At 44.6% G+C, this 17,397-nt stretch overlaps 2 protein-coding genes across 5 annotated transcripts in view; one reads left to right on the top strand and one right to left on the bottom strand.

Moving 5' to 3' along the window:
• The window catches only part of MGLL (monoglyceride lipase), a 130,861-nt gene that overhangs the window by 64,225 nt on the left and 49,239 nt on the right, over window positions 1-17,397 (bottom strand). For 2 of the 4 annotated variants that reach the window (XM_068163789.1, XM_068163788.1), the window contains exon 3: window positions 4,513-4,651. In XM_068163789.1, the coding sequence (XP_068019890.1) occupies window positions 4,513-4,651 (139 nt within the window). Of the gene's footprint in view, window positions 1-4,512; window positions 4,652-5,209; window positions 5,916-17,397 lie in introns of those variants that run through there. The other 2 variants (XM_068163790.1, XM_068163791.1) reach the window with 2 other exon arrangements.
• Window positions 16,829-17,397, top strand: part of KBTBD12 (kelch repeat and BTB domain containing 12) — a 50,797-nt gene continuing 50,228 nt past the window's right edge. The window contains exon 1 of the mRNA XM_068163785.1: window positions 16,829-16,927. The gene's annotated coding sequence lies outside the window, so the exon portion shown is untranslated. The remainder of the gene's footprint in view (window positions 16,928-17,397) is intronic.

Here is a 17,397-nt window from a genome sequence, read left to right as displayed (position 1 = left end):
ATCTGCTCATGCTGGGAGCTGGGCTGTTCTTCTGGAAATGCCATGGAAATGCTGGTAATGAGGTGCCAAAATCAGCAAGCAATATCCCCAATTTAAGGGCCAGTCCAAATATAAAGGCTGTTTGTATTTCTGCACCACAGGCCCTTCTGCAAAGTCCTTGGGGGAGACAGAAATGTATTTTCTCCTTATTGGTTTGGCCTTTCACTGCTATCAAGTCAGAAGGAAGGACAGGCATTTTGCAGAGAGTAAAACAAATGTATAAAGTAAATAGAAAAGCAGGTGCTTCTTGTTTGTTTAATTTGGGATTTTTAATTGCACATGCCAGCTCTAGAACTGAAAGAACTCCTACAAAGACAATGTTTACTTAGACAATTGCAGCTCTGTACAGTTAAACCATGGCCACAACATCGACAATTGAGCCAACTTATTTTAGTGTACATTAACAACTGACCAGGAGCACATCTGTGACCCACACGTGTCTCAGCTTCAGGCAGCCTCCACAGGCTGACCACTTCAGTTGCTGGCAATCACGTAAGTGCACCTAGACACCACTATGTGTAGAGACACACCAGCATCGTGCTGACCAGACAGATAATGATTTCTGTTTGATGGATGAGGAAGCTCAGATACGGGACCGTCTGGAAAACACATTTTCAAAAGCGTCCTCCAACGACAGGTCTCTCAAGCTTCAAGTGTGCAACCTTGAGTGGGTGATATAGAATAGAATAGAATAGAATAGAATAGAATAGAATAGAATAGACCAGGTTGGAAGAGACCTTCAAGATGGGAGGGAGTTGAGCATCACTTTTTCACCCTTGAAAAAAATACTCTGAGTCAATAAATCTCACAGGGTTTGTTTTTGGTCGAGCAGAGGGGCCGAAAGTGCCCCAGAACAAGCTGCTTGTGCTTTAGGCAGTGGCAGGAACAGCTGAAGTATCCAGAAAAGGCTAAGGGGATACAGAATAGAGAGGAAAAGAAAGCAACCTCTGAACTTCTCCAGGCCCTTTAGGGGCCTCAAAGGAAATGTCTTGACTTCTCCTCCCAACTTTCCTTCCCCTTCCTCATCCCACCTCTATTCTTAGCAGCTTTGTCTGAGAGCTGGGAACAGAGCATGGTTTCTTAATTCCTCACCTCCTATTACCTCATATTTTGACTCAGACCGCCCAGGGTGGTGGCAGAGGTTTTAACCTTGCATGGAACTGTTGTTTTTGTTGACACAAGGACTGCTTTCCCATTAAGTAGGATTTACTTGGCTAGTGGGACACACTATAGGCATGAGATCAACCTGTTTTGGTACCAATGATTTACTTCTCCAAACAACATTACATGGTCTTGAGAATCCCTGCCTTTCCCTGATCTCAAGTTTTGCACTCAGTGAGCGCTGAGTGCCAAAGAGCTACCTGTTTTCATGCTCCATAAATCTTGCCGTTGGCAGGACACCTGAAAACGACACCAAAACACACCGCTTTTTCCTCCCTGCTGCATTCAACAAGACCACTTAATTACATCTTAAGATGAAACTGGCTCAACAAGTTGGGCAGCTTGCAGGGCTGCTGGCTGGGGAAGTCCCACCTGCACTGCTGTCAGCGGACAGGGACAGAAGGCAACACCCAGTCCCCAGCTCTGCTGTTGGGAGTGAGTTCCCAACCACTGAACCAGTGGAAAACTCTGTGCTCTCCTTCCTTAGTCCCATTACTATCTACTCGATCTACCCCATCTAATCATTATGACATCTGAGTGCCTTTGTATGTCAGCTTCCTGTGAAGTAATCACCTAAATCCCCCTTCAAAACAAAGCAGACCCTGCTGAGGAACTCACAATAGGTGCCTTTCACTCCCAGGACAACCTTGGCCTCGGTGGCACTTACAACAAAGCTTCCATATGTGCACCAGCATGGACTGATCAGGCAAATCAACACCACACAGGATCAGAGCCTGGGTATTTGTGAGGCTGAAGCGAAACAGCCTCACAAAATTTCCCCATCTTCCTGGAAAGTCTTTTCTTAAAAAAGTATCCTACAGCACATTTGTTTGCCACAGCCTTTGTCCACCCTTGGGGGTCTGTTTGAGGAGATAAAAGAGAAGCACCAGCTCTGAGGGGCAATGTCTGTCGCCTGGCCCCACTCTCTGGACTGCCTCACCATTGTTTGCTCTTCAACCCCGGGCTAGGGCTACCTTTTAATTTTTCCTTTGGCAGACATCCCTGGTTTTTTCCCCCTCCCTGGGGCAGGGATCAAGGGTGATAAGTTCTGTTCTAATAGCAGACAAGTCAATGATAACCTTTGGGCATCTGCAGTAAAGAGGTATTTCTATAGCCCTAGCTGGGATTAGATGCATAATGGATCAATGAAAGATCCCACTGCTTGACAGTTATAGCGCCATTCATTAGTGTTAAGATTTGAACCTGAATCAACAATTGAGTTGGAGAATTGAAAGAATCGCCTTCAGTAGTTGAAATAGAATAAATTGTAACGGGCCTGTAAAAGTTCCCTGAGGTGTCTCTCTTTCTCTCCCCATATATATATAGATAGACAGACCACTTTTGCTGAACATTTAAAATTAGATGAAAGTTGCTGAGCTTCCCCATACAGAGCAGCAAAAGCTGAGCCACTTACAGAAAAATGAGAGGAGGGAAAAAATGAATTATTTTTGGTGCGCCTATCAAAGCACTTCAAGAGCATTCTTGACTGTGGGATCCAGGCACTAACTTGTTATGCTGTCACTTACCACCTCTCTCATACATAACAATGCAAAAGGAACTAATAATAAACAGTACGCCCCCACGCCCCCTGCTTATACACCAACATGCAAACATAACACACGCGCGCGCTTAGGAACCACTTGTGAACGAGCAACACTGATCCCATCCACCTTTTTTTGTCACAAAACTAGGGCAAGCTCACTCTCGATCTTAACTGCTTGGCACAGAGGGCCCTAAATAAAATACCCCACATGAACTGCCCAGAGGACTTAGCCACCAAGTTTTAACTCTCAGCTCTTCATCATCCTTTTCTTTCGTGGATCAATAGATCTATCTCCTCACCGTTACTTCGGTGAGAAATGAAACACACACAAAAAAGGAAAGGGATTCCACCACTGGGTGAAGAACTTTGTGGACAGTTAATGATTAAGCAGCATTATAATACAAGACAATCTGGTTTCACAGAAGCAGCTTGGTTTGAGAGCAGATTTCTTTTAATTATTGTTTTTTAGTAGAGGAAATCTTCAGGTTGGTGCACAAACTGTGTAAAGCATCCCTGCCAAAACCCCTCCTCCTTGTTTCTGAAAGGCAGTGAGTAGAAGTAAATAAAAAACAACTTCTGTGGACCAGCTGATTTTAAACCACGACCTGTGCCTAACAGCCCAACTAGTGCAACGGAGCTATAGTGGGGTGGCTGCACTGCCCTAGCCTCTCTGGACAGAGTATTTTGGTGCTTGCCCACCTCCCACCTCCCACTGCCCCTTAGTTTGGCAGGCATAAAACCCAAGCTCAGCTAACTGGGACCTGTATTCCTCTCTCAGCGCAGTTGCAGGCTGATTTGGACACAGGATGATGTCCAACCTGTTGTGTGGTCAAGGAAAAAGTTTAACTCCCTACTGCAACTTAAACAACTTAAACAACTTTTTCCTGTGACAGTTTTCTAACCACATAAAATCAACATAGTTTTTCCTGTTGTCTTGCAGAAAAAGAAAACAGTAATACAACGTCCTGATTTGTATGAAGTAGCTACATGTATAACCAGTGGTTGCATAAACACATGCCAAGATACTGGGAGGAAGAAGATCATAACTATGGGAGGAAGAGAGAGAGCTTTCTATAACAGATCATAATCAGCACATGATCAGCATAGAAAGCTATTACAGTAAAGGCATTGCTTAAATTATGACAAAAGCATTAGAGAAATGTCTCTATCTGGTTCCTTGTCTATGCTTATTACTGAGGTCAGTTTTGAAATCACGGAAGAGCTCCCTAGATCATTTACTAACTATAAATAATTAAACACCCTCCCCCCCAGGAGTCCAAAAAGCAGTGCAGTCAAACCATACTCAGCCTGTTGCCCTGAGAGTTCAGCTACTACTGCCAAAACTGAAGTCAGGAGCTGATGTTTCATTTGTTGGCAATGCAAAAATCAGAAAGTGCAGACATCCCTAAATATGTATCCTGTCCTTCCCTGACTGCCTGTGCTGCTAGCAGTTTGAAGACAGTTGTTTGCTGTCAATAGACATCAGCCACCTGCATGTGCGACTCGGCAGCAGACTGGACTGTCAGGCAAGCCAGCTGTGCATGCAATGACAGTAACTCCATATTTTACATCTGTAAGGCTCACTTGAGTGAGTAAAGGCTAGGAGAATACTGACTTTACAGCAGGGGCTCTCTCACATGAGAGAAACCTTAGTGGCTTTGTAAAGCTCCATGCACACAACCCTGTAATGTCAGTCAGGCTATAAATAGTAATCACACAGAGTCTTATTTACTGATAGCAAAAAAAGTCATTTGCTTGAAGGTGCTCACCTGGGAGTTGCTGCTGGTTTCCAATACCTGCAGAAGAGATGCTGCCCATCAGCATTGACGATATGTGGCAGGTCCTTGTATGGGATGTTTTGAGGACTCCGCTTTGGCGAACTTTCCTCTGGCATTCTGGAAGAATGACCTGCAAGGTATTGGAAGAAACAAGACATACCTTAAAACATTTGAAAGCAAGATAGAAGCTGCTGGGCTTGGTAGCCACAGAGCCACTAAAGCCAGTCAGTAAGGCAAGCACCACTAATGGGAGTCTTCTTCCAAAGCTCCAGCCAAAAAGCTCCCAAAATCTTTTCTGCGTTAAAACAGAACAGGCTCACATTTTGGGGAAGGACATTGAAGGCAGAGGGAGGAAGGAAGGAAGATCAATCTAACACCAGTACTTCATTACAGCTTTCTCTCCTTTACTTCTCCCATCTGTGTTTATTTTGCATCGTTTTGTGAAACGGCTCCTAAAGAGAATATTTTAGCTGCAATCAAGTGCAGACTGTGCAGCAACTGCTACAGATATGAAAACACAGCTGCATAAAAGATTTATCTCTGCCTTAACATCTCCAAAGAACAGTGGAGGGTACGCAGCAGCGGTATCTGCCACCGTATCATCATTAAGCTCCCCTCTGACATCTCAGGCAGAAGAAAGGTGGCGGCGGCGAGGAATGAAACATTTCCAGGAGAAATTGCCACAAACCTGTTTTCATCCTGTGCAAGGGTTTGCATTCTAGTGAGGAGCCGGAATCGCAAGTCACACGGCAGCAGGCAAGGCTTTTTGCATCTCGCTGCGGAGCCGCGTTCACGCCCCGCCAGCCGCGCAGCCCCCACAGTCCCCGGTGGGTGCCCGGCGGGTCCCTCCCGAGCGGCTCCGGGAGCGGCGGGCGGGCTGCGCGGGGCTGGCCGCAGCTTCTCTTCCCGGCTCGCTCGCCCTTTGAGGAAAGTCGCTTGGGTAATTCACCACTTCTTGTTCATTTCATCACTTTTTTTTTTTCCCTTTTTTTTTTTTTTCCCTCCCTTCTCAAACAAATTGCGTGTGTGGGCTGAAGTGGCGGTGGTGGGAGGGGAGGTTGGGAAGGGTGGGGGAGAGGGAGGGCTGACGAGTGGGAAAGCTGCAGTCCACTTCACAGAAGCTGCTGTACACACATCAAAGGCACCTTGAACACATGCAGCTGGAGCAGCTCAGAAAGTTCCTGCCGCTGCAGGTTGTTTGCAACTTTCCTTCCTTCCTACCACTTACTGTTCGGAGGCCACGGCGACGGGGGGAGGCGAGGGCGGGGGAGACCTTTTTCTCAAAGCGATCCCCGCTGCGAAGCCATCTCGCGTGTAAGCGCCACTGCCCCGGCCCCTCGCTCCTAAGCGGGGAGCGGGAGGGAGGGGAGGAGAAGGAGGAAGAGAAGCGATCCAAGTACCGACGCTATCCCAGGTTGCCAGCCCCGCACACGCATCCTCCCGCGGCGGCGAGGCGGGCAGTGGTCCCGCTTTCCCCCGCCGAGCCAAGGCCAAGCGGCCCCGCACGGTGCGCACCGGCTGCTCCTGGCGGCAGCGGCGGAAGGCTGGCGGGTGGGCGGGCAGGGACGCGCCCGGGACGCGGCCGCTGCTGCCCCCCCCGGCTGGGCTGGGCTGGGCGCCGACCAAGCAAGGAGCGGTGCCCGCCGGGAGGGGGAGAGCGGCGGGCAGGGAGGGGAGCTCGGGAGCGCTGCGGAGCCACCTGAGCTGCGGGAAGGGGGAGAAGCAGCCTTCCCATCCCCACCGCGGTGCGGGGCTGCCCGGGCCTCGGTGGATCCTCACCGGCCGAGCCTCCGGCTGCCTCCCCGCGGGCTTCGGGAGCGGTGCAGGGGCCGCAGCCCGGGCGGGCGGACAGAGCCCGGACACAGCGCGCCTGCCGTGGGAGCGGCCGCTCGGTGGCTGCCAACGTGCTGGGGTGGCCGGGAGTGACAATCCGGGAGCGCAGGTGGCTTCTCTCCCCCAAATTCAGAGAGGGGGATGCTGAAGACGTGCTGCCTTTGGGGCTTTCCCCTTCCGAACCGCTCTTTGTAGCCCCAAATGCAAACTAAAGTGTTTTCATTTGGATGTTTGGCTCTTCAGACTTAAAAGTCATACCGAGAAGATTGGGCTCTTCAGAGGAGCACCCGAGCCCCACTGCCACCTTTGTTGGGGGCAGTGGCAATTTATGAGCACAGTACATGATTTGTACACACGTGATCTACAGTGCACCTAGTTGCCATAGAACATAAGCAGTGCATACCTTGCAACTGGGTAACTTGACATCTCTTTGATATTTGATACTTATCAAAATTGTCACAGCAAGGCTCCCCAAAGTGACAATATCTCCCCAGCCTTAAGACATCCCAACACTGAACTTTCTTTGTCATTTTATGCTGCTAAGTGCTTTGCATTTATTGAGCACTTTAAAATTGTTTCTATGAGGGGCACAGATCCAGGCCTTTTACATTTCATTAGGATGATATAAACTTCAGGTTTTACATACATACCTATATGGGGGTCTCAGGCCTGTCTAAGAAGAGGCAGGTATCACCACTGGTTTTTAAAGACAGGCAATATGCTCAGTGAGTCCCAACCTGGGACCAAAGGCTGAGGAAAGGAAAGAAATATGCACTAACAATAATAAGAAGAAAGGCAAAAAATCAGAGATTATACATAAACCCAGAACACATACACATAAACCCAGAAAGGAGATAAACCCCAGACTGGTTCCTCTCTCAGTGTAATTTATATTAAGTGCCCCAGGGTGGAGGGGTTTAATTATGAATGGCAAATTACATATTCCTGCAACTGCATTGTTTGGGGGAAAAAACCCCAACAAACAAAACAAAGCACAAACCCAAACCAACAACAAACACAGCATTTTTGGTTATTAAAACCATAAAATGAGTGAGATTTAGGTCAGATGGGTCTTACCCAGAGCCCTGGGAGCTGTCTGTGCTTGGAGGTGTGCAGTTGGCTAGGCCAGCTCCTGTCTAAGCATGGATTGGTGGAATTAAAGAGCTGCTACAAGCCAGTTCCAGAGCTGAAGGAACAAGGGTGTGCATGTTTATTTAAGGGATACAGATCAGATAATAACTGGATTAAGAAGAAAAAGAAAGAAGGAAAGAAGCCTCTTCCCCTGCTTGCAGTTTATCTGCCAGGAACCCTTTACTGCTTCCCTTCAGCCATCCATGAAACCTGATGCCAGGAACAGGCTCCTCTCCCACTGGGAATGCCCAAGTTCCCAGGGCCACAGGGAGGTGGGGAGAGACAAGGGGAAAAAATCTCTTTCTAAAATTCAAGATAAAAATAGCATCTCAAAGAAATTGACCTTTGCTGGGACATGAGGGTGAGATCTTGTCTTTGAGAATCTGCCTGGTCAGTCCAGATATATGATTCCCTCGATGGCCTTTTAACCTCCATGTAGCTAAAAGTGGAAGCAGCAGGACCGTGGTCTAACCGACACTCTCTGTCGGGCTCAGGTTCTCAGCACTGAACAGGAGCAGAGGATCAGCTGACCTTTCTTTCCCTTACCCCCAGCTTCCCTGAGGCCCCAGGAATTTAAAGACGTTTCTTCTCACAGGTAGCACACCCTCTGCCATCTCGTGATAACATCATAAGAATGAATGAGAAGCAACTACTGAGTAGTTCCCTTATTATTTTATGGAGTTTAAGCTGTGAATGAAAAGCCACCTGAGAAAACTGGTCTGGGTCTGAAGAATTCATCTAGCTGGTACCCAAACAGGATAGAGGGCTTTAGCAGAGAAATTACTGCTCACTAGCTCCCTGCGAGAAATCAAAGGGATATTTGAGCATGCAGTATTTATGAGACTGTAACATCTTCTCTTGTCTCAGTGGAATGAAATATGATTTAGAATCAGATTTTAAGCTAAACCAACTTCTTAATAAAAAACCAGAAATACGCTTGGTGAATCTTTACACTAACTCAGTAATTGCTTAAGCCTTGTAGGGAAATTTGGTGTATTAAAGGCTGAGCCCTGCTGAGTTTCAGTATCTCCATCGACTCCCAGGATACTCAAAGGAGTATAAAAAAAAGGATCATGCCCTCAAATAAGGCAAATTTTAGGAAAAGAATCAATTGCTGGAATGACAGAGAAAACACACATAATGAGAACATCACAGGAGGGGTGGTAGGTAGGGGTGGTGGTGGAGGGAATGGGCTAGAGAGAAGCAAAAGAGCAGGATGGATAGGAGACAGCGTAGCAGGCTGGCATGTAGTCCTGATGGTAGAGTAAGGGAATGAGAGGATTTTCTTTTTAGGCCTTGCTTCACAACATGAGTTTCTAATGGATCACATCCTGCCAGCATGCAGAGGTGCATAGACTGTGTGAGATCCTTCTACTCTGAGTGACAATACCACACTCTAAGATTGCTAAGGAGTATTTTTGATTGAGAGGTGAATTTCATGGGATGTGGGTGCTAAACCATTTGGGATTCTGCTCACCAGGATCACAAAGAGAACTTTTGCTGACAACAAGAAAAAAAAATAATAGAAGAGGAGGAGGACACAATAACAAAACATCTAAGAAGCATGTGGTTATGGAAGAATCTGCTCCAACAGAAAAATGCTGGAAGTTACAGTAGTCAGGGAGCAGCTGGAGAGAGCAATAGGCAGTGCAAGCAAGAAAACACATGGGAAACAATGGGAGATGAAGCATGAAGAGGAAGAATTAAAATCACGTGACAAGCAAAGAAGCCAACACTGCTAAAGCTGTCAGTTCAGCATCATCTTTTTGGATTTGCTCCTCTCTTTGATTTTTTTTTTAAATGTATTTATCCCTAGGCAGACCTCAATCATTCATCTTTACTAATTTGTGTAATCTGCCTTTGCATGCCTGTTGGGATTGCTGAAGAAGACAGGGCTGGGATAAACTGTTTTCATTTTCCTGTAGAACACCCATTTTAATGTCTTGCTGCCAAAAAAAACCACCCCAAACAAACCCTTGGTGTCAGGGAAACCAGATTGAGGAAGAAAATGTTAAAGGACAATATTTGACTGATCAGATTAATCTTAACGATATCAGGAGAAATTATAACTAGCTTGGCATTGGTCTGCAATTCTGCAGTCTCATGTACCTCCTTCACAAATTAGTGCTGAGGGAAATGGAGGAAGGTCGAAGGGGCAGAGCAGGGATAGCTCAGTATCGCAGAAATTGTTTGCAGGCTTCTACTGATTTGTTGCCCATCAGTAATTTCACTTTCCATAATCAGTGGAAATAGAATTATCAGATTAAGCTCCAAGTGGTTTAATACCCCTAAATGCAAACTACACTCAAGTAATAAAGTATTTTTGCAGTGTAAATTAAAATAATCAGTGGTAAAAATAGGCTTCTCTTTTTTTTTTTGTCTTCCTTAGGTAATAACAATTCTGCAAATCATTGCTGTCATTAGAAGTCACTTACAAAGCTGTGACTGCAAACAGTAACCGTGTGAGCGAAGTGATTAGTATCTTGCCTGTGCTCCTTGTTTGACAGGACCAAAAATACACACATAAAAATACACCCTTTGAATATAGGTTTCAGTCATGTAAAATGATGTTCAGAAGATGACCCATCCTACATAGCTGCCAATTTGAGAGCTGGTTGGTTGTAATTACAGGAGCAATACACATTTTGTTTGGTGGTTCATTTGTGGCTTCCTTGGGTTTTTTTTTTCTTCAATCACAAGAATACTGATACCAGATTCTGACACATTCTTAGTGTGAAATATATGAAAGGCATCCTCCAAAGGCAGGAAATTCAAAATGAAAGGTGGAAATTCTGCCCTAATGTTTTGTCTGTAGAGGGGAAGTTGATAAGTGTTATTCTATCAAACCTCTTGCTTTAGAGGAACTCTGTGTGGTTTTTGTTAAAGCCTGGTGTTGTGTAACCTTAGCAGTGTCCCAGCAAGTGAGCAGATCTGGAATGGGTGCTGTAGCAAGGTGGAAATTCTCAGGTGCACCAGCCCCCTGGTTTATAGAAATGGCAGTTCAGTATTGCAGGTCTTGCACTAGAGGGCACAGCCACAGCTCCCTTGTGTCCCGTGAGCATGGGCACATGTCAGTCCCACCAAATATCCCTTCCTCCTGAAATGTTTTTGGTTTAAAGTCATTTTCCCTTTTATCATGAGAAGCTTTGCTTAAAATGCTTGTCCCTTTTTTTATCTCTGTGGCCCAGTATTGGTTTCTAAATAAAAGTTTCCTGTGCTGATATATAATTAGTCCAATTTTCCCTCTGGATTCAGTCCCATCACAGGAACAAACTCAAGTGGTTTGTCCCTTGGACAAGCACACTGCTGCAGTGCTTGAAGGGAAATCCTGTCCTTGTCACTGTGAGGGCAGGCAGATGAACAAGTCTGTTACCGGATGGCATTTCCTCTTTTACCGTGATGTGACCGCACGTTGCCACATTAATACAGGTAAAATGTTGGTAGAAATGGCAGAAAATATCATTAAAAGATGTCTTGAGAGAAATGGTTCCAAGATTTGAATTTTAAAATGCATTAAAATTGGAGTAAGATAGCATTCCTAATTTTCTCCAGGTGGAACGATGGTCTCCATTTTGAGAAGTACCTGACCGCCCCTTTTCTCATTGCAGTTACTAAGGATGGCTGCATCATCCACTTTGCAAACCCAGCACCATTGTGTCAGGACTGCCTAACACAGCCAAAAGATACAGCCATGGTTAGAGGGGTGCTTTATTTTGGTAGCCAAACGGGAAGCACTGACTGGAGGAGAGTTATTATTGTGCTGCCTGGTTTTCTTGCTGCTTTGCAATTGACAAAGCATCATTTATCATGCTTTGCATTCCAATTTTTCTTTGCATGTTTTCCAGCTCATCATAACATAATTATGTTTCTGTTTCTTCCAGCCAGGGGCTGATACTTTCTTTTACTAAGACAACAGCTGCACTGCACAACCTTGATGAATCCCCATAAGGGTAAAATGTGTCTGTGGTGCTCGTTTCTGCCTTGGCAACCCAAATGCTCAAGCTCTTTTTCATGACAAATGTTGCTCTAAAATGCACTCAACCCTGATGCTTTCATAGCATCTCTCAATATGAAGGTTTATATTGTAATTTAGAGTTGAAATATTAAACATCTTGGCTGGTTTCTAATTCTAAGGGCTCCTTTTGTAACATTGCTTTTTATAGGGTTTGTGTGTTTGTAAGCACTGAGATGGAATTGTCGAGGGCCGTGGTTTACTGATGTGCAGTTGATCTTAGGCGTGATCTGGAGGTCTGCTTTATGCCCCCAAAAAGGCATCTTGAGGGACCTTTCATGGTACAGGTGAGTCATGTCCTTACTTGGCCTCGAATGGTCCAGCTGCACTGCAACACGAAGGTAATTATACCAACCCTGTGTATTGAGTGTGTTAACTGGTAGGGATCATGGGATGGAAAATACCACAAAATACATGCAGTGTATTATTATTATAATTATTTACTGAGACATTTCATTTAACTCTAATTTAGTAATTTGAACCTGAGATTTCATAGACTGTTTGGTTGGAAGAGACCTTTAAGATCGCTGAGTCCAACCATTCTCTAATTCTACCAAGTCTGGTGCTAAATCACATCCCTCAGCATCACATCTCTGTGTCTTTTCAACACCCCATCTTACTGGAGATCCTGTTCTAATGTTTGATAACCCTTTCAGTGAAGAAGTTTCTTCTAATATCCAACCTGAACCTTCCCCGGTGAAATGAGGCCATTTCCTCTCATCTTGTTACTAAGGAGAAGAAACTGACCCACTCCTTGCTACAACCTCCTCTCAGGGAGTTGTAGAATGATAAGGTCTTCCTCAGCATACTCAACAAACCTAGTTCAAATACAATGGAAAGGAAGGATAGACATTTTCTTTTACAAGGGGGAAATCACAGCAGAGAAATTTGGGCTCAATGCTAGGGGCAAGCTGAGAGCAGAATTCATTCTTAGTGCTGCTGATTTTGTTTATCCAATTATACCATTACTAACTCCCATCTCATCTTGAAATCTATCCATGAAGGCACTGTGAACAACCAAAGCAGCAACTCTTTCAGTCATTAAAGATTATCCAGATTTGCAAGTATAGGGAATATCATGTCCTGGACAAACCCACAGCCTGGGTAACCACGTTCTTCAGTGCAAAATTTTGCTCTCTAAGCTGATGTCCTGTGTGTCATTACTGCTGCCACCATTACTTGAAGACTGGTTGCATATATATATGAAAACAATAATAATTGCATAAGTGAAGGCAAGAGTTTTAACTCATATGATCAGTTCTGTGTATGCTGTGCACTGTGTTCAAAGGGTCCTTTGGGATGTTTGAGGATAAGGGTGAATGTAGGAACAGTTTAGTTCTGCCCACTACATTGATTACTGATGTAGTTGACTGAAAAGCCCTTGGATGTTGATGGAAACTGCACCTGTACTTCATCTTCTGTCCATGAATGGTGAGTGTAATTCTGCTGTTCCTAGAAAAGGTAGCAGGCTTACTGTTTTGGCTATACAATAAACATATGGCTCAGGAGTAGAGCTTGCCTTGTGCTGTTTCTTCTTTATAACCCCATGGCAAATTCTGGCAGATTCTGCTGAGATATATTTTAGATTTTTTTTCCCCCCTTGTTTTCATTTGGTTTCTTTACACAAGTACAGCATAAGACATGCATTTTCTTTCTGATTCATGTACAGTAATTGCTTCCTAACATCTGCCTGAGAGATTTTGTAAGAAAAGTAACTCTGCAAATATTAAGGAAAAAAAATTAATGTATGAAATCTTTGAAATCTCTATTACTGGGGTTTGTTATCCACAGCTGACTGGATCCATTCCCAGCCAGGAAGCTGGTTCAGCAAAACAGCTGCATTGGTTATTTAACTGGAGGACTGATTCTGCTCTCAGTCACACTGGTGTAAATCAGGAGTAGTACTAATAAAAATAAAGAACACCACTAAGTGCAAAATGCATGCTGAAGAAAAAGTAAACATTATGGTATGGAACAACAAGAGAATTCTAGAAGGTAGTCTGCCATCCTGGACATGGTCTTAGGCAGGATCTTTATGTCTTACAGACAACTTATACCAGAACCACTGCTTACTCCAGGGAGCATCCTCCTGTATAGACACTGTAGTAGTACCAAGAGGCCAACAAAATTAAGGCCCGGTTGTGCTCAGCACTGCATCCTAATGCCATGAATTCTCATGGGATATACTCTGTACTAACCACCATGCTTGTTACTGTTTGCATCTGGTTTGTAGTTGTGCCCTTTCAGTTGTTTAATTTTTACAGTACCTGCTACAATTTACACCTTCTAGTGCAGGAAAACACACTCCCTGGTTTTCCTCCCAGGCTGAATTAATGCATGTAATAACCCAGAAGTACCCTTTGAGAAAGTGGATGTCAAATGAGGAATCCTGCAGTGAAAAGGGGGACAAAGCATCAACAGGCAAAGTATTTCCTATGCAAGATGACAATGCTCTATCTCAGGAGAGCGAAGGATAGTTGCTAGTTCCTCTTGTGCTCTAGAGATGGACATCTTCAATCCCCAAGGCTTTTAACACCCTTTGTATTTGACCATATTGTAAATTAGCAGCATGTGCTGTTAATGACATCCAAAGTTACGGTATCCGGGAGTTCAGCCCTCCAACCCTCATCCTGTTTCCTCCAACACAAGGTATCTATTATATCTTGGCTACAGTCTTTGATTCTCATGCAGCAAAGGTATCTGTGGTTTTGCTTGTGCTTTGGAGTCATGAGCATCTGCAGTTACTGTGGGCTGGGAATGTCAGTTCAGATTCCTGTTACAGACCTGTCGATGTGGCTTCCTGAACACAGGAACCTTCCAGTTCACAGTACTATGCTTTGATACCAGCATGTGTTGATTATTTTAACTTGATGACTTTTCATAGTACCTTACTGAATCTTCTCTGGAGTTACAGTGAGTTTTATGGAAATCTAAAGTTTGGAGATGCTATGCCTTCAGGCACAATAGGAAACACTCAGCTCCTGAATGTAGGTAGCTGCATGTAACTCCATCATTCCCAGACTGTAGAAGGTTATGAGGAAGAGGACAGCAGAGGGATGGTTGCAACAATTCAGCACCTGAGCTGGAGAGCACAAATCATGTGCTGTGAAATGTGTATGAGACAGGCTGAACAGCCTGTGTGTCCTCAGTCCCATCCCGAGATCCATGCCCAGCACCTGCAGAGATGGAATTACAGTGGCATTTACACTTCAGTTTAAAACATGGACAAACTCCTAGCCTTTCATGTTGTGGAGCTTAGTCTGAAACAAGTAAGAGGCAAAACCAATCCAGCAATGTCTGCCTGATTCCAAAACTGAGTCTGCAGCCCAGTTCAGACACATACCCCAGACTGCGCCTCGGCAGTATAGCTCTCTGCCACAGCTCATCTGCTTCCACCTCTGCCCCATTTCAAGTCTCTTCAGCAATATGTTCTGCAACAAGGATTTCTGGTCTAAGTTCAGTAATAAGAGAAAGACTCCCTTCTGCTGCTTTGAAATCTGTGAGCATGAACAATTCATTCAGCACAACACCCCTTGGCCATTCATATCTATCTGATGATCCAATATATCTTTAACTATCAATATGAGGTGGGGTTTGTTTGTTGGTTTTTTTTGATCCTCACTAGACAATACCCAACAGTATTGTAAGAGCCATTGGCACTGAGCCAGAGAATTTGGCAGGAAGATATGGAACAGTTGGGCTTTCGACACTTAGGAACATATGGAAAGAGGTTTGGAGGATTGCCACATGGGGTGTAACTTGGAAGACGCTACATTTCTTCATCCTTTTTTTTATTGTTGTTGACAGAAGTAGAAGAAATTTTACTTTTTCTGAGGATCCTAATTCCTGATCCTCTTCTGTGAGGTACTGCTGCTCTAGAATAAGCCACTTTGCTCAGTTGCAAGGTTTAAGCATAATCAGCTGCATGTTTGTGGGCAACTGTCAATGGGCAATTGGAAAGGTGACAGTACTGCAGGTCTTTCCAAGTTTTTACCTCCTAGTTCATGAGATCTCTCACAGATGAACTCACAAAACTACTGACTGGTGAATCAAATAATGGGGGAAAAGACAATATCTGGTTCCTGGCCTGAGATACAGAATAGCATAGCATAGCATAGCATAGAATAGAATAGAATAGAATTAACCAGGTTGGAAAAGACCTTTGAGATCATTGAGTCCAACCTATCATCCAACACCATCTAATCAACTAAACCATGGCACCACACCATTTACTGAGGTCTTTCAGGATAAGGCCTTGCTAGGTGGTTCATTCTCCTTGTTTCTGCTGTGACCATTTGTCTTCCTGTCACCTTTACACCCATGGATGGAGAGGCAATTCAGGCTGGCTGGCTGCCTCTGGTACGTAGTTTCATCATGTGGCTTGGAGCTCCAGCACTGCGCTGTGAATGCCAGTCACATTTGGGTCAGCAGGGCACAACAGAGAGGAGCTATCTCCAACTTGACAAACCAGTATTGTCTTCATACCACTTTAGGGACAGATGCCTCATGCCCAGGATGGGAGAAATTTGTGTCTCTCACAATTATTCCCTCTGTCAGAAAATAAATGTATGGTTTGCTTCCTATTCAGTAATTCATACACCAAGGCATAAGAAAGGGGTTTTTAATGCATCTTTTGTAGTACAGTTGTGTGCCAGGTTGGAGGATGGTAGCACATGCAGAATTCATTGGAATACACAAACATGGATACCCTTCTTAATTTGCACAATTGGCACATGGGCTCTGCAGCTTAGTGAATATTAATTAATCTCTTTGGAAGGAAAATGACGAGGGACAAAGACCGAAGAGAGTGACAGAGGCTTGCACTGAGTGACAGATAAAATCACAGCAACCAGAGTTACAGTCTTCTTTGGTGTCCTGAATAGTAAATCACCCAAGTTTGCCAAGACTGCATCTGAACAGCAGCACTTTGGGGCTTTTCCCTCTATTCCTGTCACTAACAGCTCAGTTCATTGCAGGCTGCAGCTCTAATCCCACCTGCAGTGTCAGGAGTGAGAGTGCTGGGTGAGAGGTGTCTGCCTGCCCTGCCTTCAGCAGGGAAATGGGAACCATTCTGAGTATGCATTCACTTCTGGGAAATGGGAAGCACTCTCAGACACTGCATTTTGTTCACAGTCTGAGTGTCTCTTGCCCACAAATTCATTGTGGCCTTTTATCTTGCATTTTTATGTGGCTGTTTCAACACATGCAACCGAATAATGACTAGATAAGGCAAGTTTCTGTCATTTCTTTGCATGCCAGGGGGTCACTAAGGTATCTCTAGGTTAGGAAAGGGGCAAATGAAGGCTAAGAAGATGACATCCAGGAATAAGAATTCAGCATGAAGGAACTGGTGACCAGAGAGTTGGAAAGAGCATCTCCTCCAAAGAAGTCAAAGATGTGTGGCAATAATAACCCTCGAGGACTGACCAGGTAAGTCAGGAGAGTAAAAAAGATAGGCAAATCTCAAATCATTTGAATGGGGTTTATTTTAGAATGAAACTTCTGCCTTTCTGGGTAAAACCTGGAAAAGACTGGGTGAGTCTTGAGCATGTATTTTTGTAGCCTTATACCCTGTGGCTGCAGCATTTCTGAGCAGGTTAAAATCTGATTTAGGTTTTTTGTTTGGTTGGTTTTGGTTTTGTTTTGTTTTTTAATATTTTGCTTCTCCTCACAGAGCATGCCCTGAGAAATGTTACAGTTATTTCTGCTTTCTGTGCCCATAGTAGCCCCAAGTTCTGCTATTCAGACTATGCCCTTCCCTTCCTGATTTTCAGGTTTGGTGTCCATTTAGAAATCTCTTTAACACAGCTATAGTAATAATTTTCTTAGAGAGATTAAAAAGCACTAAAACTAACATTCAGAGTAACCTTTCCACAAAGCCCATCCAGTTACATGCTGCT

This window comes from Melanerpes formicivorus, unplaced genomic scaffold, assembly GCF_026170545.1.
Source record: "Melanerpes formicivorus ecotype bairdi unplaced genomic scaffold, bMelFor1.0.p_v2 SCAF_74, whole genome shotgun sequence".
NCBI lineage: Eukaryota > Metazoa > Chordata > Aves > Piciformes > Picidae > Melanerpes > Melanerpes formicivorus.
The sequence above is the reverse complement of the archived record's forward strand: the minus strand, read 5'-3'. Positions and strand labels throughout refer to the sequence as shown.